The sequence below is a fragment of the Gadus morhua genome, chromosome 12 (genome assembly GCF_902167405.1).
Source record: "Gadus morhua chromosome 12, gadMor3.0, whole genome shotgun sequence".
Taxonomy (NCBI): Eukaryota; Metazoa; Chordata; class Actinopteri; order Gadiformes; family Gadidae; genus Gadus; species Gadus morhua.
Genome location: NC_044059.1, coordinates 8,693,701 through 8,717,641, shown reverse-complemented (window position 1 = coordinate 8,717,641; position 23,941 = coordinate 8,693,701). Strand labels below are relative to the sequence as shown.

General features: G+C 43.1%; 1 protein-coding gene across 2 annotated transcripts in view; it reads left to right on the top strand.

Annotated features, from left to right (window-relative positions):
* jak3 (Janus kinase 3 (a protein tyrosine kinase, leukocyte)) overlaps positions 1-22,749 on the top strand; it is a 29,597-nt gene extending 6,848 nt beyond the window's left edge. For both annotated transcript variants that reach the window (XM_030373239.1, XM_030373238.1), the window contains 17 exons: positions 97-254; positions 720-831; positions 1,551-1,734; positions 2,286-2,410; positions 4,114-4,245; positions 4,505-4,592; positions 5,236-5,360; positions 5,864-6,002; positions 7,124-7,275; positions 8,474-8,624; positions 9,007-9,137; positions 10,924-11,113; positions 17,284-17,405; positions 17,674-17,846; positions 18,293-18,413; positions 19,818-19,931; positions 20,405-22,749. In XM_030373239.1, coding sequence (XP_030229099.1) covers positions 97-254; positions 720-831; positions 1,551-1,734; positions 2,286-2,410; positions 4,114-4,245; positions 4,505-4,592; positions 5,236-5,360; positions 5,864-6,002; positions 7,124-7,275; positions 8,474-8,624; positions 9,007-9,137; positions 10,924-11,113; positions 17,284-17,405; positions 17,674-17,846; positions 18,293-18,413; positions 19,818-19,931; positions 20,405-20,515 — 2,328 coding nt within the window. In that variant the 3' untranslated portion in view covers positions 20,516-22,749. The remainder of the gene's footprint in view (positions 1-96; positions 255-719; positions 832-1,550; positions 1,735-2,285; positions 2,411-4,113; positions 4,246-4,504; positions 4,593-5,235; positions 5,361-5,863; positions 6,003-7,123; positions 7,276-8,473; positions 8,625-9,006; positions 9,138-10,923; positions 11,114-17,283; positions 17,406-17,673; positions 17,847-18,292; positions 18,414-19,817; positions 19,932-20,404) is intronic.
* Positions 22,750-23,941: the final 1,192 nt, after the last annotated feature.

Sequence of the window (23,941 nt, the reverse complement as noted above, 5' to 3'; positions counted from 1 at the left end):
CGGAATTTTGTGTAACTGAAAAACATATTTGTTGTTGTACTTCAGAGGTGATCACGTGTTTCTGTTGGGGGTTTAATACTCAACGTCTCTCAACAGGAAGCCAAGTTCCAGAGTGTAACGGAGGCGCTGTCCTTCGTGTCGCTGGTGGACGGCTACTTCCGGCTGACCACGGACTCCAACCACTTCTTCTGCCAGGACATCGCCCCCTACAGTCTCCTGGAGAACATTGAGAACCGCTGCCACGGCCCAATCACGTGAGGCTCTTCATAGTCAAGATGAATTAGGGCGTTGAGTTAAGCTGAATTAGGGACAGGCCGGTGAGGGGGCTATGGTGTGCCAGGACTCCCAGGTAAAAGGTGATTGGTTCCATCCCCAATGTCCACATGCTAGACTGTAGTTATAAGTCGCTTTGGATCAAGGCATAAGTTAAACGTCAATGTATTTGCGTACAAATGGCTAAATACTTAAACTAAAATAGACTAATATAGACGATAGACGATATAATATGCTTATGTGTGCACAACTTATTAAAGGTTAACTGATGTAACCTTAATGTAAAGTGTTACCACTCATTTTATGTGCAATGTTAGTGACAGTATTTAAACATCAGTAGTGCAGAAGGATCTATTTATCCTCTGAATTGAGTCTGAATTGATCGTATGTTGTTCTGCTATTTTTTAAAGGTCACATTATATGTTTCACATTCTATGTTTCAACAGGTCAGAGTTTGCTGTCAACAAATTGAAAAAGTCGAGGAAAACAAGAGGCGCGTTCGTGCTCCGCCAGAGCCCCATGCAGTACCAGAACTACTTCCTCACCGTTTGTGTTGAGGTAAAGACACTTCCAGAGACCAGTGCTTGGATTATACCCTATGTGTGTGTGTGTGTGTGTGTGTGTGTGTGTGTGTGTGTGTGTGTGTGTGTGTGTGTGTGTGTGTGTGTGTGTGTGTGTGTGTGTGTGTGTGTGTGTGTGTGTGTGTGTGTTGAAATATTCCGTGGGTAATTTTAAAATGAGTCAATCTGTCAGCTGATCATCTCAGCTGCGTCTTGCATTGGGAGGATGTAAATATGTTTTTATCAGGTCCCAAAGGCCTATCAGAACACGATCAGTCACTTGATATCCTGTTAGGCCTACCAAGTTCAGCAGATATTAGGCCCCAGACAGAACGGCTCTATTCTTCTTCATTACACAAGGAAAGACTGATATTATCTATTAGGAAATAGGGTGTATGGTTAGGATATAATAATAATCAATACTACATTAACTTTTATTACATTAACCTTTTTAATCATAACAAAAATAATTTTGATAGTAAATCGTTTGGGCAATAATCAACATTACCCAAATATTGTCAGTAAATGTACTATTAACAAAAAAAAAATAGTTTGTGAAATTTTGATATGGCAAGTATTAAGTCACAAAGTGCACCAATAGACTCAATTCATTTCAATAATAAAAGCATCTCTGTGTAGTAGGAAAAAAAAAATCTTGGTCGACTTTGGTCGAATTGAGGAAAAGCTCCATCAAAATGTACTCCTTTTTTACCCCAGACGTCACTTGGACTGGATTACAAAGACTGCCTCATCAGTAAGAGCAACGAGGAGTTCACTCTCCTGGGCGTCCAGAAGAGTTTTTACAGCCTCACCGAACTCACCAATCACTACAAACACAACATGCTGCTGCTCGCTGACGTGCCCGTCAAGTTAAGCTGCTGCTGCCCGCCACGTGCCAAAGGTATATCATTAAGTTACTAGCCAAATTCACCGGGCGGCCATCTTGGTCAAGCACACGTCACCCTACTAGTGTTTAGAATTTAGATGGAACCCAAAATTACTAGGCGGATGGCCTAGAACATAACAAAGAAATAGAAAATCATGAATTGTGTCTCATTGGAATAATCAAAATCATATTTGAAATCTTTTGGATAATGTAATTCGTGGTTAACAAAACACACATGATTGTATGCCATGTTGTCTAGTTTACAGGTGAATAGGCTTTACTTGTTAGTATTTTGTTGTTGTTATGTTGTGTTCTTTTTTTATCTCATATTGGTAGATAATCCTTTTTTGAAGGATTTCAGTGCACATTTTAACCCTGTGCCGAGTACCTGAAAATCAAACACTTCAACTTAAACTTAAAACATTTTTAAACAGGACTTAACAAGATGCAGGCGACATGAGAACATACAACAAGAACAAGACATATTCTCCTACTCGTTTATCATCTGCTTTCCTTTGTTTCATAGATAGCTAATTAACACGATAAACGTCCTTGTTCTACTGCAGAGTTCACAAACCTCATTATCGTACGTGACAGCCGAGCCGTTCAAACGCAAGGTTCAGCGAAACCCGAACCCAACAAATTTGCCAACATCCAGTTCCAAATGATCAAGTACGAACAGCTCCAGTGGGTATGTATGGAACACGTTCAACCAGCTGCTTTTGCCCTGATAGTAGAATGGGTTTAGGAACACATCCTATTATAACTGCACTTTCTACTACTCCATCTGCTAGTAGAGTACCCCTCACCTTGATCATACCACTTTAAACAACATATATTGATAGTAGAATGGGTTTACGAACACATATATTATGGACCAAGTGGCTTTAATCATTTACAAACTCATTAGTAACTGCTTGTGTGTGCTGCTATGACCACATTTGTGGATGGTCAGAACCGTTGTTAGTAATAATGTGTCTGCAAATTTAGTCAATGCATCATCCACTCAAGAACAACACATAATTAGGTACAGTTGCAGTCGTCAAGGACCAATTAAAATGTCCGTCCTCAGATGGTGGGCTAAAATACATAAAATACTTAAATCCGTTCAACAGGCTGCAGAAGAAGAGCGTTTAAGTCATAGAACTCAGAAGAATAAGTCCTGCCACACATCAGCACTTTAAGTACCTCCACATACACCAAACGTAATCGATCCCCGATGTTGACGCTATAAGCATCTCACCATTGCCCACAGTTTACACATACAACACCCGCATACAACGCTGTAGGTGTAGGATGTTGGGTTCATGGCAAGGACGTTTTGAATCCAAGCCAAAAGGTTGTGTTTAAAGAAATAAATATATATTTATTATTATTAGTCCTTTTTTTTCACAATGAGGGTGGGACGTTTCATTGCTGAGCCGATCCAAAGAGCATACCCACACACATATTACCTCTAAAGTTCTTTGTGTGCACACAAAAGTGAACACGCATATATGTACATAACTTTATATACATTAGAAAAACGAGAGAGATAAGCAAATTATTCCTGCTTTTCATTTGGATTTCAAATAGCTGGTCTGCACCTAAACTCACGCACAGCATAACATAACAAAGACAACAAAATTGGTTAGTTACAAACTGGGCTATAGCCATAAACTTTACTGTACTTGCTTATCATATAAATAAATGTGTCGGTTCTCAGCCCGAAAGGGAAAACTTGAGCCGACTTTCAGACAAAACTTAGGCGAGATGTCCCATCATGGATAAGAGGAATGGGAGTGTTAGTCCACTTGGCTGTATCCATTTATCTTTGGCACTGAGACTTCAGTCAGCCACAGGACTGTTTGAGAAGGTCGATCCCAGATCAATTTCGAGGTCCCCCCTAGATCAATCCTTGTACCCCACTTTGACAACCGCCGGGCTGTGTGTTCTAGGTGAATGAGTGAACAGTCAGGGAAGTGCTGCTGTGTGTTCTAGATGACTGAGTGAACAGTGAGGGGCGTGCTGTGTGTTCTAGATGACTGAGTGAACAGTGAGGGGCGGGCTGTGTGTTCTAGATGACTGAATGAACAGTGAGGGGCGGGCTGTGTGTTCTAGATGATTGAGTGAACAGTGAGGGGCGGGCTGTGTGTTCTAGATGACTGAGTGAACAGTGAGGGGCGGGCTGTGTGTTCTAGATGATTGAGTGAACAGTGAGGGGCGGGCTGTGTGTTCTAGATGACTGAGTGAACAGTCAAGGGCGTGCTGTGTGTTCTAGATGACTGAGTGAACGATGACTGAGTGAACAGTCAAGGGCATGCTGTGTGTTCTAGATGAATGAGTGAACAGTCAGGGCGGCCTTGTGCTCTAGATGAATGAGTGAACAGCCAGGGCATGCTGTGTGTGTTTCAGGACGAGTGCCTGGGCCAGGGTTCCTTCACCCGGGTGTTCAAGGGAACCAAGGTGGACATCCGGGAGGGAGAGGAACACCGCACGCAGGTCCTGCTCAAGGTGCTGGACGCCAACCACAAGGACTACTGGGAGGTCCGTTCACTCACTCACTCATTCATTCAAAAATCACTCATTCATTCATGAATACACCAACCATGACGGTAATGTCGTAAACACCAAGTTCATGTTCCGGGATTTCTTAAATTCTGTATTTAGAGTGTGCAGCAACACATTAAAGAGTCGGTTCTTAGAAAGTATATAATAATATAATATATATTATTTCCATAATTACAGCAGCAATCTCCATTGTGTTTGTTTGATTCCCTTCATGATCTTGCTTCTCCTCTGCCAGGCCTTCTTTGAGGCCTCCAGCATGATGAGCCAGATCTCCCATAAGCACTTGCTGCTGGTCTACGGCGTGAGCGTCCACGGAGCGAAAAGTAAGTCAGACTGACACCGCACAGCAAATCAACAAATGAGCTCGTAACAGCCAATGGCGCCGTGAAAATTACGCTGGTAGCATTTGTATACGCATTCTGAATCTGGTCGTGATATCTTTTTTGTCATAACTTTTTCGATGCACCATGAAAAAGTAATGGCACGGTTTGGCTTCTGAGCATTAATCAAATTCCATTTGATTTATAATGCATTGAAACAATGAACTTCATTAATGTATTTTCACACTCGAACATGTCTTCTAAAGAGATGACTGCAGTCACTGGGAACAGCAAATGCAGTGCCATGCATCATTTTATTTTAATTAAATGACATCCCAGCAGACAGGGCACTGGCAATAAATGGCCATAAACCTCTGAATACTACCAGTAATACTGCTACTGATAAGCCACTAACAGGGAATTTAGGTTGGATACATCACCAAGGTGCAGGTAGGGGGTAACGTCATCTCGGTCACGAATGCCTACAGTGCCCCACACACACACACACACACACACACACACACACACACACACACACACACACACACACACACACACACACACACACACACACACACACACATACACACACACACGCACACACACACACACACTTGCTGACTCTGTGCCCCCCCCCCCCCCACAGACATCATGGTGCAGGAGCTGGTGAAGTATGGAGCTCTTGACCTGTACTTGAAGAGAAAGGGCTCCGTGTCAGTGAGCTGCAAACTCGACATAGCGAAACAGCTAGCGTTGGCACTCAACTTTCTGGTAAGCTGAATAAGGTTGAATCCACAATTCAGACAGAGTGCCGGTGATTCGCCTCCCCTCTTCCCAAGTGCAGGAGAAGAAACATATTTTAGAAAGGCACTTTTTTAGGAGATACAAAATAAACGTTTTGCAAAATTAGGCTCCTAAAACATCCAGCCGGAGTAGAATAAAAGCCAAGGGTTTATTGAAGATAATCTCACCGAAAGCATTTCTAATGTCGAAAAGGAAATGATGCAGAAAACGACAGTAGCCTACAACTGACAGGAATAGGTTGCGTTGCTCATAGTGCAAATAGCTGACTCATTCTTTTATAATTAACTGGTATGGAAGTAGTACCTCTTAACTGATAAAAACGTGCTCTTTAGGATCCCAACCCTCAATGAAGCTTTTATTAAAAAGGCAAACACTGAACTTCTCAAAACCATCATCTCATTCAGCCACCAATTATACAATCATCATGAGATTGTATTTATTTGTGTTATTGTGCATTAAATGCCTTTCAGGACGAGAAAAACATAGTCCATGGAAATATCTGTGCCAAGAATGTTCTGTTGGCCAGAGAGGGAGACCCATCCCAGGAAACCTCTCCCTTCATCAAGCTGAGCGACCCCGGAATCAAAGTGTCCCTGCTGGACCGCAACGGTACTACAGTTAGCGTATCAGAGAGCCCGTTTCAACTGTTTCTGTTTGTTTGTTTTGTGCTGCTTTGGTCCGGTAATGTTTGTACATTTTGGGTGCTTGCGTTTGTCTATGTGCAGGTGACAAGCTGAAGCACATAGACAATCAGTGCGTTTACATGACCCTCAAGAAAATCGAATTATTGGGTTAGTTCAACTATGATTGGATTATTAAGATGCATGTATACACCTTAGTCACACTATAATCGAATCTAATTACTCATAGTCGAATTAAGACACCTAGATTATTCGATTGTCAGTCGAATTAAGTGTGCATGTACATGGATTCGGATTTTGCTCGTAAATACTCGTAGTGAGGGTTATCTCGGCCATGGTAGAGAAGGAATTGGGGTAAAGGAACTTTGGCTTTGACTCTCTGAAGTCCATATTGAAACGCGACATAGAGGAGAAAGGGATTGTGGCCGTATGCGGGACAGCCTACAGTTCACTTTGGGTCCATTTCTCCGACGCTCCATTGTTCCGTCCTCTCGGTCGTATGCGGACTCCTCCGGCTGGACTCTTACTTACGGCATCGATAGGAGGGGGCGCTGTCAGCAGACTATTATTTAGACAAATTATTAGCAAATTTAAATCGGATAATTTGACCGGAGAGTTAGAAAGGGCATATCGCGCTTCTGCCTTCTCACACCGCGAGACAGGTTCGTGGCTTTGAGTGTCGCGATTTCGGTTTCGATACGCGTATCGTTACAGCCCTACTGTCTACTGAAAACATCTTTCTCGAATGCTGCGGCGGCCTGAGTTTGTTGTTGCTAGTGACGTTAAGAGGTCAACCGGTGGCTCTATTAGTTGAAATGGGCACAGCGCCACCTATCGTACCGGGGAAAGAAATGCTTCGGCCAATGAATCGATTTTCTCACCGCCATGTATACTCGGACAATTGCAGTTGTCTGATTGAGGAGCATAATCGAACTATGGCCTTGATCTGATTAAGCTGTGCATGTAAACGTACTGAATTTGCTTGTCGTTTGTGTATGTGCACATCGTTTGTCTATGTGCATGTGTGTGTGCGCACATGTTTGATGTATGACCATACGTGTAACCATGTGTGTGCGTGTGTGTTTCTAGTGATTCTGGACAGGATTCCCTGGGTGGGACCAGAGCTTTTGCAGGACCCACCCATTCTGAGTCTGGACTCTGACAAGTGGAGCTTTGGCGCCACCTTGTGGGAGATCTTTAACAACGGAGAAACTCCCCTCAAAGATTGGGACCTGGAAATGGTAATTATTAATTACATTTTAAAGGAATAATCTCGAAGATATTCATGCAAATGGATATCGGTTCAGTCACTATCCCTCGCAATATATCTATCTGTATCACTATGGCTAATTGATGACAGAACTTGCATTTACAGTACTATTAATGAAGCAAACTGAGTGTCAGTGGCGACATTAGAAGCACACACATATATTGAGGTCTTCCCACACCAAGCAGTGGAGAGAGGCTGGGAGGAGCTAACGCAACAGTCGTAATCGTCGTTCAACCTTCTTGTGTTTGAAGCGGTGACTGCTAGCAGTAAACCAGCTGCACACTGCCTGATGTCTCACTGGCAGTGGCAACCCTGTTGCGATCTCTGGGAAGTTAGGTCATCAAAACGGAGAGCTTCGAGTCTGCAATTTAAAGGAAATGTCTTCGGTTGGTTTTCATTCTGGGGCTGTGCTGCTACATCCTCTATAGACGCCCTTTTAATTCAGTTTCAATGAGTAGAGCACAGGTGGGTCGCATCCACGCACAAGGTAACCCTATCAGCCAATAAGAGGTTATGCATGCACTAAAAGGTGTTTGACCAGTAGAGGGAGTCATTCTAATGCAATGTAAATTTTTTGGACAGCTTGGTGGATCAAACCACCAAGGCCCAGGGTTGATTCCGACCTGCATTCCTATGCAACTCGTCATCACCTCCCTCTTTCTATTTCCCTGCCTCACCTTACTCTCTTGTCTATAAAATGCGTGAAAAAGCACAGACAAAATATTTGTCTGTGAAAAAAAAAATAGCAAAAATAGCACCTCCAGTGATGTCACGGGTGGGAGTGTTCACCCAGATTTGTATGATGATAGATCAACATGGTAGGTGGATCTATCCCTCTTCCCAACATCACGTTATCTAGGGATCGTATTCATTTCATAATTCTAGACTGAGTCAAAGTGAACTGGCCGTCCGAGCAGATGGAAGGAACTTTCTGTCGATCCCTTAGATTTATAAACATTAGATCATATTTACATGAGCTCATAGCCACTCAAGAAATGCATTTTTCCCAACATGCAAATTTTTTCCCCCAAAAAAAAACTATGTGTTTGTGTGTGTGTGTGTGTGTGTGTGTGTGTGTGTGTGTGTGTGTGTGTGTGTGTGTGTGTGTGTGTGTGTGTGTGTGTGTGTGTGCGCGCGTGTACGTGTGTGTTTGTGTGTCATGCAATTAGAAACGTCGTTTCTATGGGACCTACCAGCAGCTGGAGCCGTCCCAGTGGACAGAGCTGGCGGATATGATCACCCAGTGTATGGACTATCAGCCCGCCTCCAGGCCTTCCTGCCGGGTTGTGATTCGCCAACTCAACAACCTCATCACCTCAGGTACAACCAATCACCCAAATCCAAACCAAGTTAAAAATATACAGATCATTATGCAACCTAGCCCACTAACAGTAAATGAGAAAATTATAGTTTCCTTATGGAATATTTTTAATGATTTTTGAGTTTTAGTTACCTAGTGCTTGGTTGGTACTGTGATGAATAATTCGATTTGATTGCAGTTAAGTTTTTTTGCCACCATTGCACTAAAGCGTATAAACATTTTATTTTGTTGTAGGAAAACCAACACCATATCTTAAATTGTACTTTTTTTTCCAAATTTTTGCATGGGATTTGTATTTTTCTAGATTTTCCCCATTATTTTGTCGATGGTATTGGCCGTTACCCAACTAAACAACTGCCATTGCTTTCTCTGTGCGGCCAGACTACGAGGTCCTGCACGCGAGCGAGGCCCCTGAGAGAGCCCTCGGATGCAGTGCTCGCGGCACCCCGCTCCAGGAACAGACTCCAGTGTTCGAGGAGCGCTACCTGCGCTACATCTCCCTGCTAGGGAAGGTAAACATGCCGTTCACCAACAGGAGGGGGCGCCATTCCCCAATCCAACTACTCAAATTAATTAGAACGGAAATTGAACGTGTCATATTTTCAGTTTAAATAAATAAATCATGTTAAATGAATGGGACTGGGAAAATGGGAAAAATAAATTGAGTGTACAAAAAAAGAATGAATTTGACCAACCCTAACTTAATTTTTATTCTCAATATGTCTTATCTCCTTGATTTTAAGCCTTTTATTTTGGCCTATCTAGCAGAGATAAACATGTGTGTATGTGGTACGTTACGTTGGCAATGACTTCCATAATCAGTATCTGTACTGCTAGTATTTTATCGAGTCAATTTTAACATTTTCCTTAGCATCGTGATTTGGAAACATATCTTTAAACAATAAGAATTCCCTCAACAAGATTGTCAAATGGTCCAGTAAGTCGATTGGTGAGCCACAGCCGAACATGGAAGCCCTGTACACCAAACAGTTACAGAGGTTATCGCAATCCGTTCAAAGTGATGACACCAATCCTTTAAACAGTGCATTTCAGCTGCTTCCCTCTGGCTCAAAGTTCCCCAAAGCAGAACAAACCGCTACAGGAACAATATTATTCCTGCAGCCATTATCTGTACTAATAAATTGTTGCAGCGCCACTAGTGGTGCATAACTTTGTTGCACTTTCTGATGTACTGAGCACCTCTGTGATTTTTGTCTATGCGTCTGTCTTGTCTTCCGTGAACGCCCTTTTCTTGACCTGAAAACCAAATTTACCCACAGGTATGAATAAAGCAACCTTAAACCTTGAACCTTGAAGTAGGCCTCTACACTCCCATCTATACACTCACTGAACCGCTGGAGCCCCTATATTTTATCCACTGGCTAAGGGAGGATGGATGAAAGCCAGCCTTCCTGGCTGCTGCTGGGAAATCAACAGTATTGATTTTTAACATAGCCTGTCGGATAAACTAATACTTTAAGGGGAGAAAGGTGCTTCTAAGTGGTTGAATCTTATCTGGTGTACCTTTCTGTATTTTTTCCTGAATGAAGATTACAGAATGTTCTTTTGGTTTAAAGTTAATTATTAATTAAATATTAATTATTTTTCACTACCACTCCAAGGCTAGTGGGACCAGGAAGTGGTTTGGTAAGAACACATTAAAATGTCCTTATTCCACCACCGGGTGTTATGTCTTGTAATCAGCCATTACAAGACATATTAAAGTGACCCTGAGTGACATTCCAGTTCCACCAAGATGTATGATTTATAGAGTTGCCTGACAGTGGGGATAGTCCCAGTGTTTACTTTAACTCTTATATAATGCATTTAAGTGCCATGGGCACAAAGGCCCCCAACCTCGCCTCACTGATGCAAACAAGGAACAAAAAAGATAAGTAACCAGAGCACAAAGAATGTCCAGAATGATTCATGATCTGTGTGTATACATCATCTCCGGTTTAGAAGGGTCGGCTAAGCAAGACGGACGATTAATGATTTTGCTGGTAGTCGGGATTGTAGTTTGTTGGGTTAGCGTTAGGGTAACCTAACCCTTGATTGAAATCAACCTGGTCCAACCAAATCCAACCATTGTGCAAGGGAGTGTCATCGTGGTTTTATCTATTGTCCTAATATTTTGTCATATCCAGATATCGGTTGTTGTTATCATGCGTTTTGTCTCCAGAATGACTTGAATTATTTTTGAATCCTTTCGACGTCGCCCACTATGAACACCACCCAAACAAACAGACTGAACTAAATTAAACCAGCGACTTTAACGTTCCTCTCGCCTGCTCCTAGGGGAACTTTGGCAGCGTGGAGCTGTGTCGCTACGACCCCCTGGGGGACAACACGGGCGAGCTGCTGGCCGTGAAGAAGCTCCAGCCCAGCAAGCGCTCCTTCCTGGCCGATTTCACCAAGGAGATCAAAACTTTGAGCGTCCTGCGCTGCGACTACATCGTCCGCTACCGCGGCGTGAGCTACAGCACCGGTGAGCCCTGACCTCCTCGTGTGTTTGTTGTTCGTTGCGGGCGGGAGGACCCAGATTGAGGGGGGGGGTTCCCAAATGGACGCCAAAGATAACAAGGACGCAGGGTTTAATTAGATAAGGAATTTACTGAAGACACTAGAATCTATGATGACAAGGGGCAAGGTGGGACAAGGTGACAGGGGAGACAGGCAGCTAATAGATTGGGGTTTCGTCAACGGGCTGCTGGTTTGGGGCCTTGCAAAGGTTTTTGGTTATTGGGGCAGCTTGTCAGACAGGGGATGGTTCGGCAACAGGCAGGAAGTTAGATTGGTGAGAAGTCAAAACAGGCAGGAAGTTAGACAGGGGAGGAGTCGGCAACATGTAGGAAGTTATGCTGCTATCCATTTGGATTTACGAAGTGGTAAAGTCGCAAATCTCCCAGCTTTCTTGCGGCATTTCACTGAGGCACGCCCCCTTTTGGTCGTAGTATCTCGTCGCTTTCAAAGTAGAGCGAGCAGAGCTGTACAACTCGCAAAGAAGATGGCTGCGCCCATAGTTAATGGGGGATGAGATGTATTTTCTTTCTATTTGTACCACGTTGGTGGTTTTAATGTCTTACACACTTGATTTCATTGCTGCTTTAATCCGGTCACCAATATATGCATTGCACGGTCTTGCTTTGCGTACAATTCAATGTAAAGTTTTGTTTTGAAGCTGGTTTGCTAAAGAGGCTATGTGGCTAATGATGACTAGCCTGCTACTACTCCCCCTCGTGGCCCGACAGAAACACAAATGGCAAACTGGAAGGCTGGAGCAAGGGAAATACGTCACGTTCTCGCTGAAGCTGGTCGTTCGTACCAGCGTACCATCCAAATGGATAGCATTATTAGGTAGGGGAGAAGCCACAACAGGCAGGAAGTTGGACAGGCGAGGAGTTGGCAACAGGAAGGAAATTATGGTGTGTTCCCGAATTTTCTGAAGCCAGCATTCTGAGTTGCACTATTGATGTCATTCCCGGTCTCGGAGCATTTATAGCGTTCCCGTTCGTCTTTGTGATTGACTCATGAAATTGGCTAGTCGTTGTTTACTGTTAGCTACATTAGCCTCTTTAGAAAACCAGCCCGAAAACAAACAACACAACTTTACATTGTACTGCACGCACAGCAAGACCGTGCAATGCATCAATTGGTGACCGTAATAAAGTAGCAATGTAATCAAAGTGTGTAAGAGCATTTAATATCGACATTAAAATGACCAACGTGGTACAAATACAAAGAAATTTAAAGCTGCAAGCAGCATTCTACGGGGGCCAAGACTAACACAGACCCTTAAGACCCTGATGCAGACCATTAAGACTCCGACCTACACCATTAAGACCCTGACCTCGACCATTATGACCAGGGCCGCTGCTGGCCGTTTCGGTGCCCTACGCGAGCGGTGGGGGGAGAGCCCCTTTTTATATTATTACATTAAGAGTTAAGACCCTGACACAGAACATAAAGAGGTTTTTTGTTTGCATACTGTTGACAACTATAGAATATTCTGAGCTCCGATCTGGTGATGGGTTTACAAACTTTCATGATCCTAAGTCAAACAACTGTAGAAAGTTTGATAAAAAAGCATCCGAGCGGTTTAGGCTGTGTAAGTCAAACATGGAGGAATAATAAAACTAACAATTACAATCGATGTAATTTACTTGTTGAATTCAGCCGTTTTAGTTTTAAACCTGCTTTGTATATTTTCAGTTGGTCTCAATGACTTTTGTTGAGCCCTGCTTAGAGTGTGATGACGTCACTTGGCACCATTGCAAGGTAGCTAAGCTATCACAAAAAACTAATTTGGAAGCTACAAACAACTGTACCTTGGAACCATTTCCTTGCCACACCTTGCAAAGAACATATATTTAGGGCATTTATCTGACTTCCAGCCATTCATACACACATTCAGATTGATGGCGTTGTCAACAACCCATGGCGACAGCCAGATTGTCGGGAGCAGTTAGGGTCAGTGGTGGGGTCAAAAGACTGTGTAGCTTCCATCAATGTCAAACTCCAAACTGAATTACGTCAACGCTGTAACCGTTATAACTATACAGTGATGTCATTACGTAAAAATTCCAAAGCATAGAAAAGAACATATTGAACATTTTTACATCACTAAATTATGCATTTTAAGTTTTACACATTATGAATTAACATGAAATTACTGTTAGCAGTTTTTAATCATTTTAAACTAAATATTTATTATAAATTAACTATTTATACTTTCACTGGATAATCAGTATATTATCGAGGTATCGATTTTCACAGCTCTATCGATTAGCTATAGTTGTTACAGATTAGGTTGGGGAGTTCAACGTTTTGAATGTTAGCCAACCATTGTTGGCTATGGCTAGAGCAGAATTGTACTCTGCTTACTAAAAGCAATCAACCTGGCTATCAGGAATCCTGTAAGTAATTAACACAAGCAATTAACGAAAGCAAAAGCATTCAAAGGTGAAATGTGCAGGTAATTGTAAAAAAACTCCTTTGGAAGCTACCATCAATAATCCCTTGGAACCACTTCCTCACCACACCTTACAAGATGTTCTCTATCGTCCTACTTTGATGAACTTTAGCCTGGTTAACCATGACCTATGCTTCTTTAAGTACACCAACTTTGGTGACGATGGACTGAAGTTAACCCCGCCTTTAGTAACCTAACATTGATTGGGCTAATTTTCCACCATTTTGTTACATGTTCTTGTTTTCCTAGGAATATGTCCTCAACATTAGGAGAGACAAATTGCTACAGGATTTCAAGACAGTAGGTGAAAGGGGTCAGGAAAAATGGCCGTCCAAAGTATGCATTTTCACTTAATTGTTATAGCTCCACCCTATCGCCCAATCTGGGTAAAATTTGGAGAGGTTGCATTTTCAGTTAATTGTTATGGAGCTACCTATAAAAAAAAAATGGATACTATTCGGAGAGGTGCATCTTGACCCATTTGCCTTGGACTAGACCAAGTTTGATGATGATTGGTTTAAGTTAAACTTGCCCTTTGGCATTAAGTACATTTTCGATGATTTTGAGCCTCTGGTGGCCATTTTGTTTTGTCTATCGACTTCACTTTACTTTGGTCCCCGCAGTAAATGTCACAACGCTTTGAACTGTGCGTAATTCCCTTAGGTGAAGTCTGCACTGATGCAGACTCAGGGAAAGGGCTTGGTATGCGTGGACTCCACCCCTCACCTCCTTTTGAATTAGACAATGGGACAGCCCTAAAATCGATATATTTTAAGACAACAAAGACCTTGAGTCTGTTATTCCGGACATTGGGATTGGGCCAACAAAGGCCGGAAGTCTTCTGAGGCCAACACAAGCAGAATGGTTGAAGACAGCCGTTTCCTGTTATAGTTCTCTCATTCTGCCTTGCTTTTGAGGCTATCAGTAGCAATCCCCCCACATCCGCTGTGCCCCTTCCGTGGAGACTTTCAAAAAGTACACGAAAGCACACCTTTTCTCTGAGGCCTATGCCCTATAATGCCGCGTTTCCACTGCAGGGTGCAGTACGGTTCGGTTCGCAAAGGTGCGGTACGGATTGCGTTTCCACCGCCAAAAGTGGGCGTGACCCGGACTAAGCCGTACTCGTTTTGCCCTCGTTTGATTGGTCGACAGAACCGTCACTTCCGGGCGACGTGGGGATAAAAACAAACAAACAGTAGCCTTAAGGTATTATTCTTTACAATGAACATGTCGCTCGGGCGAACAAGGCGGTGGAGACGTTCCTCTGCATTCTTAGGGAGGAAGACGTTGTTTCCTTTGTTTACGTAGCTGCCGCAGCGATCGACATCCGGCCTACCATAAAGGGTACTGTCGGCGGTGGAAATGCGACCTCGGAACTGAGCTGGGCTAAACCACCCCCTCCCTCCCGGACTGAGGCGAACCGAACCGTACCGCACCCTGCAGTGGAAACGCGGCATTACTCACGACCCCACCCAGCGCCTTGCACATTTTGTACACTCACTCACTTGCCTATACACCCTCACCTCCCACTCTTGTGAAGCGACCTTGAGTATCCTGAAAGGCGCTATATAAAATACATTATTATTATCATTATTATTATCATGAACACTTCTGTTGAGAAAAATACTATGGTCAGTCAATTTAGAATATTCAAAGAAATGGAAAATAAATGGCATGAACGTTTATTTGATTTCTCCAGTAATCCTAAATTACTAACTGCGTTGCGGGATTGAACTCCGGACAACTGGGTGCAAGTCCGACACATTACCTTGAGACTATCTCCCTCTTTTTGAATTCATGGTCAATATTCAATCAAAATATGTTACGCTTAATACTACTTATGCACTTATGCATCACTATGAACTTGATAACGTTTCCTGCACATGACCGATAAACGACACACTAAAACGTCAGGACGCACCGACTAGGAAATCCCCCGTCGACTAAAGGTTCAGTTATGGTTCCACGTCGACGCAACGTAATGACCACACAGACGCTGCGACGCAGTCGTGAACCTGTTTTGGTTCTGTGTCAGGTTTTAGTGAGCGGACCAATCACAGCCCTTAGTTGTGTGTTAGCTGTTTCTAAAGGCGGCTGCATGCTTCAGCGTTGGTGTTACGTTGTTGCGCAAAATTTACTCAAAGCAATTCATGCTCCCTTTTAGGTTGCGCGTGTTGCCAAGCAATTTACCGCCAGAACAGTAGGTGGAGTAATATGTGGAGTAAAGTTTTTCGTTGAAGACGACCTCGAGAATGACGTCTTTGTCTGTGGGAGTCGTTGGTTTGTTTATGTGCCAGATCGTGTTCTCCCCATACACAGTGAATGATGGCAACAGACAGAGGAACAGGGGTGATGAAGTTGTTGATCATTGGGGTTGTATAAATGTGCATATCTCTCTACATTTTAAAATGACATAATGTGTTGGCAGCAAAGTTAACTTCACTTCACGTTAATGCTTTTGTATATGAGCCTGCCGGGTCGTCCATGCCTTCTGGCTTTTAAAAATGGCAGAAAGGGCCTCTTGCGCTTGCGCTTACGCTTACGTAACTGAGCATAAATCGGCCTTTAGGTAGTGCTGCATCGCCTTGACGCACGGTTACAATATTTGGGAGGCGCACTTCAGGCCCTTGCGGTGGACAAGAGGAGGGTCCGCAAGGACGTATTGGGTCCGTAAAGCCCCTTGCGTTGCGTCAACGTGGAACCATAACTGAGCCTTGAGCCTTCAGAATCGACGCGCGATTCCTATTGGCACCTTCCTTGTCGCCAATCGGGTATGATTTCTCAACCCCCGGTTCTAACCGCGATGTCATGTGACGTCATTACCTCGAGACTATCTCCCTCTTTTTGAATTCATGGTCGATATTCAATTGATATTTAATGTGTAACTCTTAATACTACCTATGCATTCAACAGATTGGCGATTTTTTGCCAGATAGCCTCCCTGTATTTATTGATGGTTACGGTGTTCCCTTTTTGAGTTGCTATATGCTTGTACTCCTCATAGACCTCCACAAGCAGCTTCTGTTCGCCGCTGGAAAAGATCCCGCTCGAGTCCTTTTCGGACATTTGATCCATGATTCGACATTCACGTTTCCGGGGTGGTTACATATCTCGTGAGCACGCTTAATCCACGATAACGTAAGCCTGGCTTGAGCTAACCTGAGCAAGGAGCGGCTGAACTGAGTTGATGGAATGACTTTAGCCTCAAGGGGAAGTTGGCGTTCGTTCTAACTGGGCTTAATCAACTGAGCGCCGCTTTCGTTAGCGACTTTGAAAGAATACCCCTCAGGTGCGCCAAAACAAATACACACACACACACACACACACACACACACACACACACACACACACACCTTTATCTTCTCTAAAGAACTTCTCTGTTTGAACAACATTACTTACAGGGCATATGTCATGGTAGTGGCCTATGTTCCTAGTGCAACTCGCATGCTACAGAGAAATCTGGGGAACATATTCCAATAGCATGCAAACTGTTAACCTATGTCCCCAAATCCCACTTAGGTTTTATATGCAACGGTTTCAGAACAGTGTACATTATACATAGGAGGGATATAAACAAAACCTTTAAGAAGTGCTTTCGGTGAATTATTTCAACGTGAAGTCGACTTCTATTAAATATATATTTTAAATTAGGCCTACATAATTCATTGAGAAATAACCTCCATCAGGTCGTCTCAGCATGAGCCTGGTGATGGAGTACATGCCCCATGGCAGTCTGAGCGGCTACCTGGAGAAGAACGCCTCCGTCGGCCTCGGACGCATGCTACTCTTCGCCTCGCAGATCTGCAAGGTACCCATGCGTCACTCTGTTTTACGCGTTTGCTACCATTATGTGCATCATATATTTAAAGGAGGGATCCCCCTTTCTCTGTTCCTTCTGACAAACGTACTTATTGTAAGTTGCTTTGTATAAAAGCATCCGCTAAAAGGCCCTCAATATAAATATAACGGGGTGTGTGAAGCCTTTTGGGAATGCAAATGTGATCAAGGGCTTTACAAATCAAGTGACCCGACCTCAGCACGTCTCCTGGTGAACACCACCCTGTTCTTCTCCCCAGGGCATGGAGTACCTTCAGAGCAAGCGCTACGTGCACCGCGACCTGGCCGCCAGGAACATCCTGGTGGCCAGTGATTCCTTGGTCAAAATCGCAGACTTTGGCCTGACCAAAATCATCCCGGATGACAAGGAGTACTACCGCGTCACACAACCGGGAGAAAGCCCCATCTTCTGGTTTGGCATATTTTTATTCTCAAAGCAATCAATCAATTGTGTTTATGGAAATGCACCAAAAGTCCTAACCCTATCACTTCACTGTTAATACCAAGTTGATGAATGCTGCTTAAGTAACATAACACAGATCCACTGAAAAGTAAAGAAAGCATTTTATATCGCTGAACCCAAATGCAGTCATATTCATGTTCAGAATCAGAGTTTATTTCATGACATCTGATCGTACAAGTACACGAGTCAAATTCTTATTAATAATATTACAAAAAATATATATTTTATTATTAATTATTGAATTATTGACTTTGATAACCTTGATAAATAACATAATCAGTAACATCTAACCAGTCACAACCCATTCTGTCTCACTGCCACACAACCCCAACAACGGGAGCTGTAACCAATGCCATATCCACCTTTTAACACTTTAGCCTGCCTTTCCGTTCCAGGCATGCGCCAGAGTCCATCACAGAGTCCTCCAAGTTCTCCCACAAGTCGGACGTGTGGAGCTTGGGCGTTCTGCTTCACGAGCTCTTCTCCGACTGCAACCGCCACCAGAGCCCCAAACGGGTAAGGGGTTCCCGTGCCGCCCTCTCCAGCTCGGAGGTCTGAAACCCTGTCGCAACTTTGTCATCAACGACTTCCTCTTTGAAGCGTAGAACTTGGTAACGTTTCCTTCACATGACCGATACACAACGTACTAAAACGACAGCGCGCACTGACTAGGAAATCCCACGTCGACTACAGGTTCAGTTCTTATGGTTCCACGTCGACGCAACGTAATGACCACACAGACGCTGCGACGCAGTCGTGAACCTGTTTTGGTTCTGCGTCAGGTTTTAGTGAGTGGACCAATCACAGCCCTTAGTTGTGGGTAAGGTAGTGCTGCGTCGCCTGGAGGGTCCGCAAGGACATAATGGGTCCGTAAACCCCCTTGCGTTGCGTCAACGTGGAACCATAACTGAGCCTCGAGCCTTCAGAATCGACGCGCGATTCCTATTGGCACCTTCCTTGGTGCCAATAGGGTATGATTTCTCAACCCCCGGTTCTAACCGCGATGTCATGTGATGTCATTTCAACATTGCCCTCCCACATGGTATGCGGTGAGAAGAAAATGCGAAGGCAACATGACAAAAGATATTTGGTCTACTTTGTTTGAGCAACTTGTGGCAACAAAAGTTGAACAGTCAGAAGGGGAAGCAGTGGTCAGCCGTGTTGCTTAAGCGTTAGGGCTGGGTAAAAAAAGCAATTCATTTAAATTTTGCAATATCAATTCAAAGGGCATGAGATCGTTTTTTTTATTTTTTGTTACCATTATTATTATTTTTGCACTTTAATAAACAGTGCCTTAATGCAATTTGCAGTGATGGAATGATGTAGTTCAAGTACACTTTCACTTACAATTCCTTTCTAATATCAAAATTGAGACAGTTGTGTTTACAGCTCAAGTTTAAACTGTCCAATTTACAAGTTTGCACTTAAAACCTGTTTATGGTGAAGAGAAGAAATATTAAATAAATTAATACATTTTCCTTATTTAACAGCAGATTGAACTGAATCGTGATTAATCGATTCAGAACCTTATGAATCGTAATCGAATCGATTTAGGAAATTAGCCACGATATCTAGCCCTATTCAGCGTGATACATATCTGCCAAGTGCCTGGAACGTGATCAAGAGCTACGCTCCAAGGAGGAAGTCGTTCACTTTAATATAAATTATTAACCAATCAACCCTAACCCAAACTGGAAAAACAGTACTTACCAGCATAATCACTATCGTTGTCTACACTGTGCCAATATACCAGAAGAAATCTATTGTTTGCGTAAACTTATCTAAAGAGTTCCTGATTCTGAATCAGGAACTCAGGCTTTTCCCAGAGGCTTTTCCCAGAGGAAAAGCCTCACGAGGCTACCTCAGTGAAAGGGGTTGACAAGGGCACATGGATCTCACCCGTTACGCTGTGCTTTACAGCTGTACATGCAGAGGATCAGCAGCAACACACAGGGCCCAGCCATCCCCATGCAACTGCTGTTTGTACTGAAGGACAACTGGAGGCTCCCGGCTCCCGCCCACTGCCCCGCCAGGGTGAGTCAACCGCCAATCAACTGCATGGGCAGAGTCAACCGCAACCAATCACCACGTCCAACTTTAACCGCCCAGGGGCGGTTCAATTCTGCCGGCTTGGCGGTTGGTTGGCTACAACCGCAAACCCTTTTGATTGGTTAATTGAGGCGTCGGTGGAGGAGTGAAGATAACTGATTTATTGTTTAATGCATTTCTTTGATCTATTTGCTGTTTGATTATTTATTTTCAATGTATTATTGTAAGCTTATGCACATCATTTTCTGGCCAACCTCTTTTCCCTGCATGGAATTAACTTCCCTTAATTCCCGGAGCCTCCGTTTCTTATACTTTCTCGGAACGCTGCCGCTCTCGTGTTCCCTCCTCAAGTCTCAACTCCTCAAGAGGGGCCTCAAGTGTCGTGTTATCCATATCCGTATCCATGGCGATGCGACATACCTGCTGTAACAGGCCGACGTGTCCCCTTACCTGTGCAGGTGTACGCGTTGATCAGGCAGTGCTGGGCCTACAGTCCAGAGGACAGGCCCAGCTTCTCCTCACTGAGCGACCAGATCCACAGCATCGCCCAGGAAGAAACGCTCAGCTGAAGGGCCAGTGAGAGCCATCATCTACGGTTATAGATACTCATGGTATCTATAAACACCCCTCCCCCCAGAACCAGGAAACAGGGTGGTGGTGCGGAAACCAGTTTATTGAAGAGTGTGTGTACAATGATGCACACAGACGGTGCTCCAAGCTGCCATGCAGGACATCCCTTCCTGAGAGTGTGCTGTGATGGTGGATTTATCCTGGGAACGCTGATCACTCAACAGGCAACAGCTGTGCAGCCTCGCACAGTCCCGGAGTACAATCAGTCTGACCCGGGCAGGTGGGGCGGCTTAGGCCAGCCTTAACCACACACAGAATGGCAGTGTGGTCATTTCAAAGCGGTTGTTATGTTATTTTCATTCATAGTTAATAATTCTTACAAGAGACACGGATATGTATAAATGGTACATTTGAACTGTATCGGAATTTGATACTTTCTAAAAAAAATTAAAAAGAATGCAGTTTTCAGTGTTTTGCCCTTCAGTAAGGCACATTTCCGATTCCTGTAGCTACATAACAGCCTCCAAAGGGTTAATTAGAGAGCAGGTGTAGACAGAGGTTCATTATTCAGCGCTGCGACCTGCCATTATGCAGAGATGAAAGGCAGCGGAACAATTATATGAATGGGGTATTTTCCATGGACCACCAAATCATACATAAATGAACCCAAGAAAAAGCAGGAGGCGAGCTTTGCTATGAACTCACTATTCTCTTTTTAAGCATATAATATTCTTAAGGTTTTGTGGTAGATACAGTAGATATGGAGGTGTTGATTGACAGGAGAGGATCTTAAGAGGGAGAAACACAGAGTGGAGGCTGTTGCTCTTCTTGATGGAGGATGTGGTTTGTGCTATGTGGCACAAAAGAAGATCAGGAAATATTGTTGCCTGAACTGCCTGCAGACCATATGGAGTCTCGGTATGAAACTCAGATATATATATATATGCGTTGTTAACGAATGATTCATTTTGGTAGCAGGACGTTCCTCTTTCCAGTAACGGAAAGAGCAGCTGGTCTTACCGTCTCTCTTCCTCTCCAAACCATCTGGGCCAGTGCCAGCTCCTCAGCCACCAAAACACACACGACGACGATCAGCGATCACATAATACGAAACCCTTATGTCTTATGCTACATCTGCCACGTTACCTAAAGAAGATTATGTGGGAAAAATAGGAATAGCGGGGCTATCCCCAAGTAATTTAAGAGGATGCATGCCACAATTCAAGGTCACTAAGCAATCTTAGGGTGTGTGTGCGTGTGTGTGTGTGTATGTGTTTTGAGTGTAAAAAAATAAAATATGTCTATATATATATATATGGATTGAACACACATGCACACACAGACATGAATTTCCTTAAACGTGATCGAGGTCAATTTAAAGGAAGATGGCTTGTGTATTATGTCCAGTTGTGTTTTGCTTCTTCGATGTGCCTCATAACAGGGGAGGACCCGTGCTGCGAGTCATTATAAAAGAATGTCGTTCCCTGAAATGTTTTCAATCAGTGTTTGATGGAGTTTAATTGTATTTCATAGTTTAATTGAAGCTCACAGCATTGTGCAATATGAGTATTGCATATATAAGGTTCTAAGAAAATGATAACATTTATGAATTATTTATTTTGTATATAGATCTATTTTTTTATCCTTCAATAATAGCTGAGATTTTGGTGGCCATTTTGCCAATGACACGTGATGTATCAAGCTGTTATATACATTTTTGAATATACACTGCTTCATGGTAACCATCCTTTAAAAATAAACTAAAGGGAGGCTTGGAGCATTTATCATTAAGTGTTATTTGCTGAAGTGATTTGAAGTACACCAATAATTATCAATCAGGGATTAAGAGACTTGGATTCAGGGCCACTTTATTTCAACAGAATTTTTATTATAGTATTTCTATGCAGCCTCAATTATTTGAGAGGTTTATCGTAGTTTAAATAGTACTTAGCATTGTGTAGCGTCTGATCAAAGCAATAAAAGTTATTTAATGGGAATGGGTGTAGGCCTACCTAGCAATCGTAAGTGCTTGGCACTTGACTGTACCGACAGTAATATATTTTTGTTTCTTCTGGCAAAGGTAGGCTACTTATTGTAAATGCCCTAAATGCCAATGCACCATTTTGAACAACGTGTATTCCCTGTTGAGTTTGAATGTTTTTGCAGCCCCGTGAATGTGTACAACAAAATCCCCCTTGGGGCAAATAAAGTTGTATTCTATTCCATTCACTTATTTTGTTTCCTTATTCATTAATTTATTCAGCGTTGACTAAGAATGGTCTGCGCCTGTCTGAGGAAGCCAATGACTCACGTAATGAGTGTGTTGCTATGGTGGCATGGCGAGGAGATAATAAATTGCCTCCCTGGTGACCACCAGCAATGGAACAACAACTGAACAAACAGTCTGGACAACGACTTTGGAGGGAAGCGTAAATCTGATTCCTTACCCCCTTATTATCCCAACGAATCACTAAATATTCCCTAAACTGACCCTCTACGGACGTGAAAACATGGACACCACTTCGTTCGATCCTTCGTGTAGGTCATCTCGATGAGCATTCCTTCTGACCTCACGCCTTGTTATCCGAATCCATTTTGAAACCCATCGTAAACCAGCATATAGATAGCTGTACAAACAGACATACATACACATATACTGCCCTTTTATGATGATGCGGTTATTAATACCTTTCCCATCATGCCACTGGGTATCTCCAAGTAACAGCACCTAAATATACCTTCATGAATGCAAATGCTCTTCTGCTTTTACACATGTTGTATCGAGCTCAGTGACCTGTATCTCCTTTGTAGGCCTGTGTTTAAAGTAGGTTATGGTGTTAGGGATAAGTTTGGAATAGGTTTTTGCTTTATTTCCGGTAAGTGTTTGGTAGTGCAGTGGTAGGGCTGATTTAAAGGTTGGTTTGCGTTGAGGTCTACGGTAAGATAAGGATTCATTTAAAGTAGGGATCGACCGATACGGATTTTTTAGGGCCGATACGATACCGATATTTTTTCATCAGCCTTAGCCGATACGCCGATACCGATATTTAGAGCCGATACTACTTTTTTTTTTTTGCTCCCTCAATCATAAAAATTACACTGATAACAAATGTTACAAGTCTCAATTAAAAAAAAGGAACATTTATTGAACTTCAATATAAAAAAATATATTTAACAAATAGTAAAAACAGGGGAGGTAGAACAAGTAAAAAATAAATAAAAAATATCGGCGAAAATCGGCCGCGTATCGGCCGATACCGATACACGTAAAAAACGCGAATATCGGCCGATAATATCGGCCGACCGATATATCGGTCGATCCCTAATTTAAAGGTTGGATTACGGTTAGATCTAGGGTAGGACTGGGGTATGTTTAAAGGTTGGGTTCTAAAGTTTCAGCATGTAGGATTAAGTAGCATGTAGCG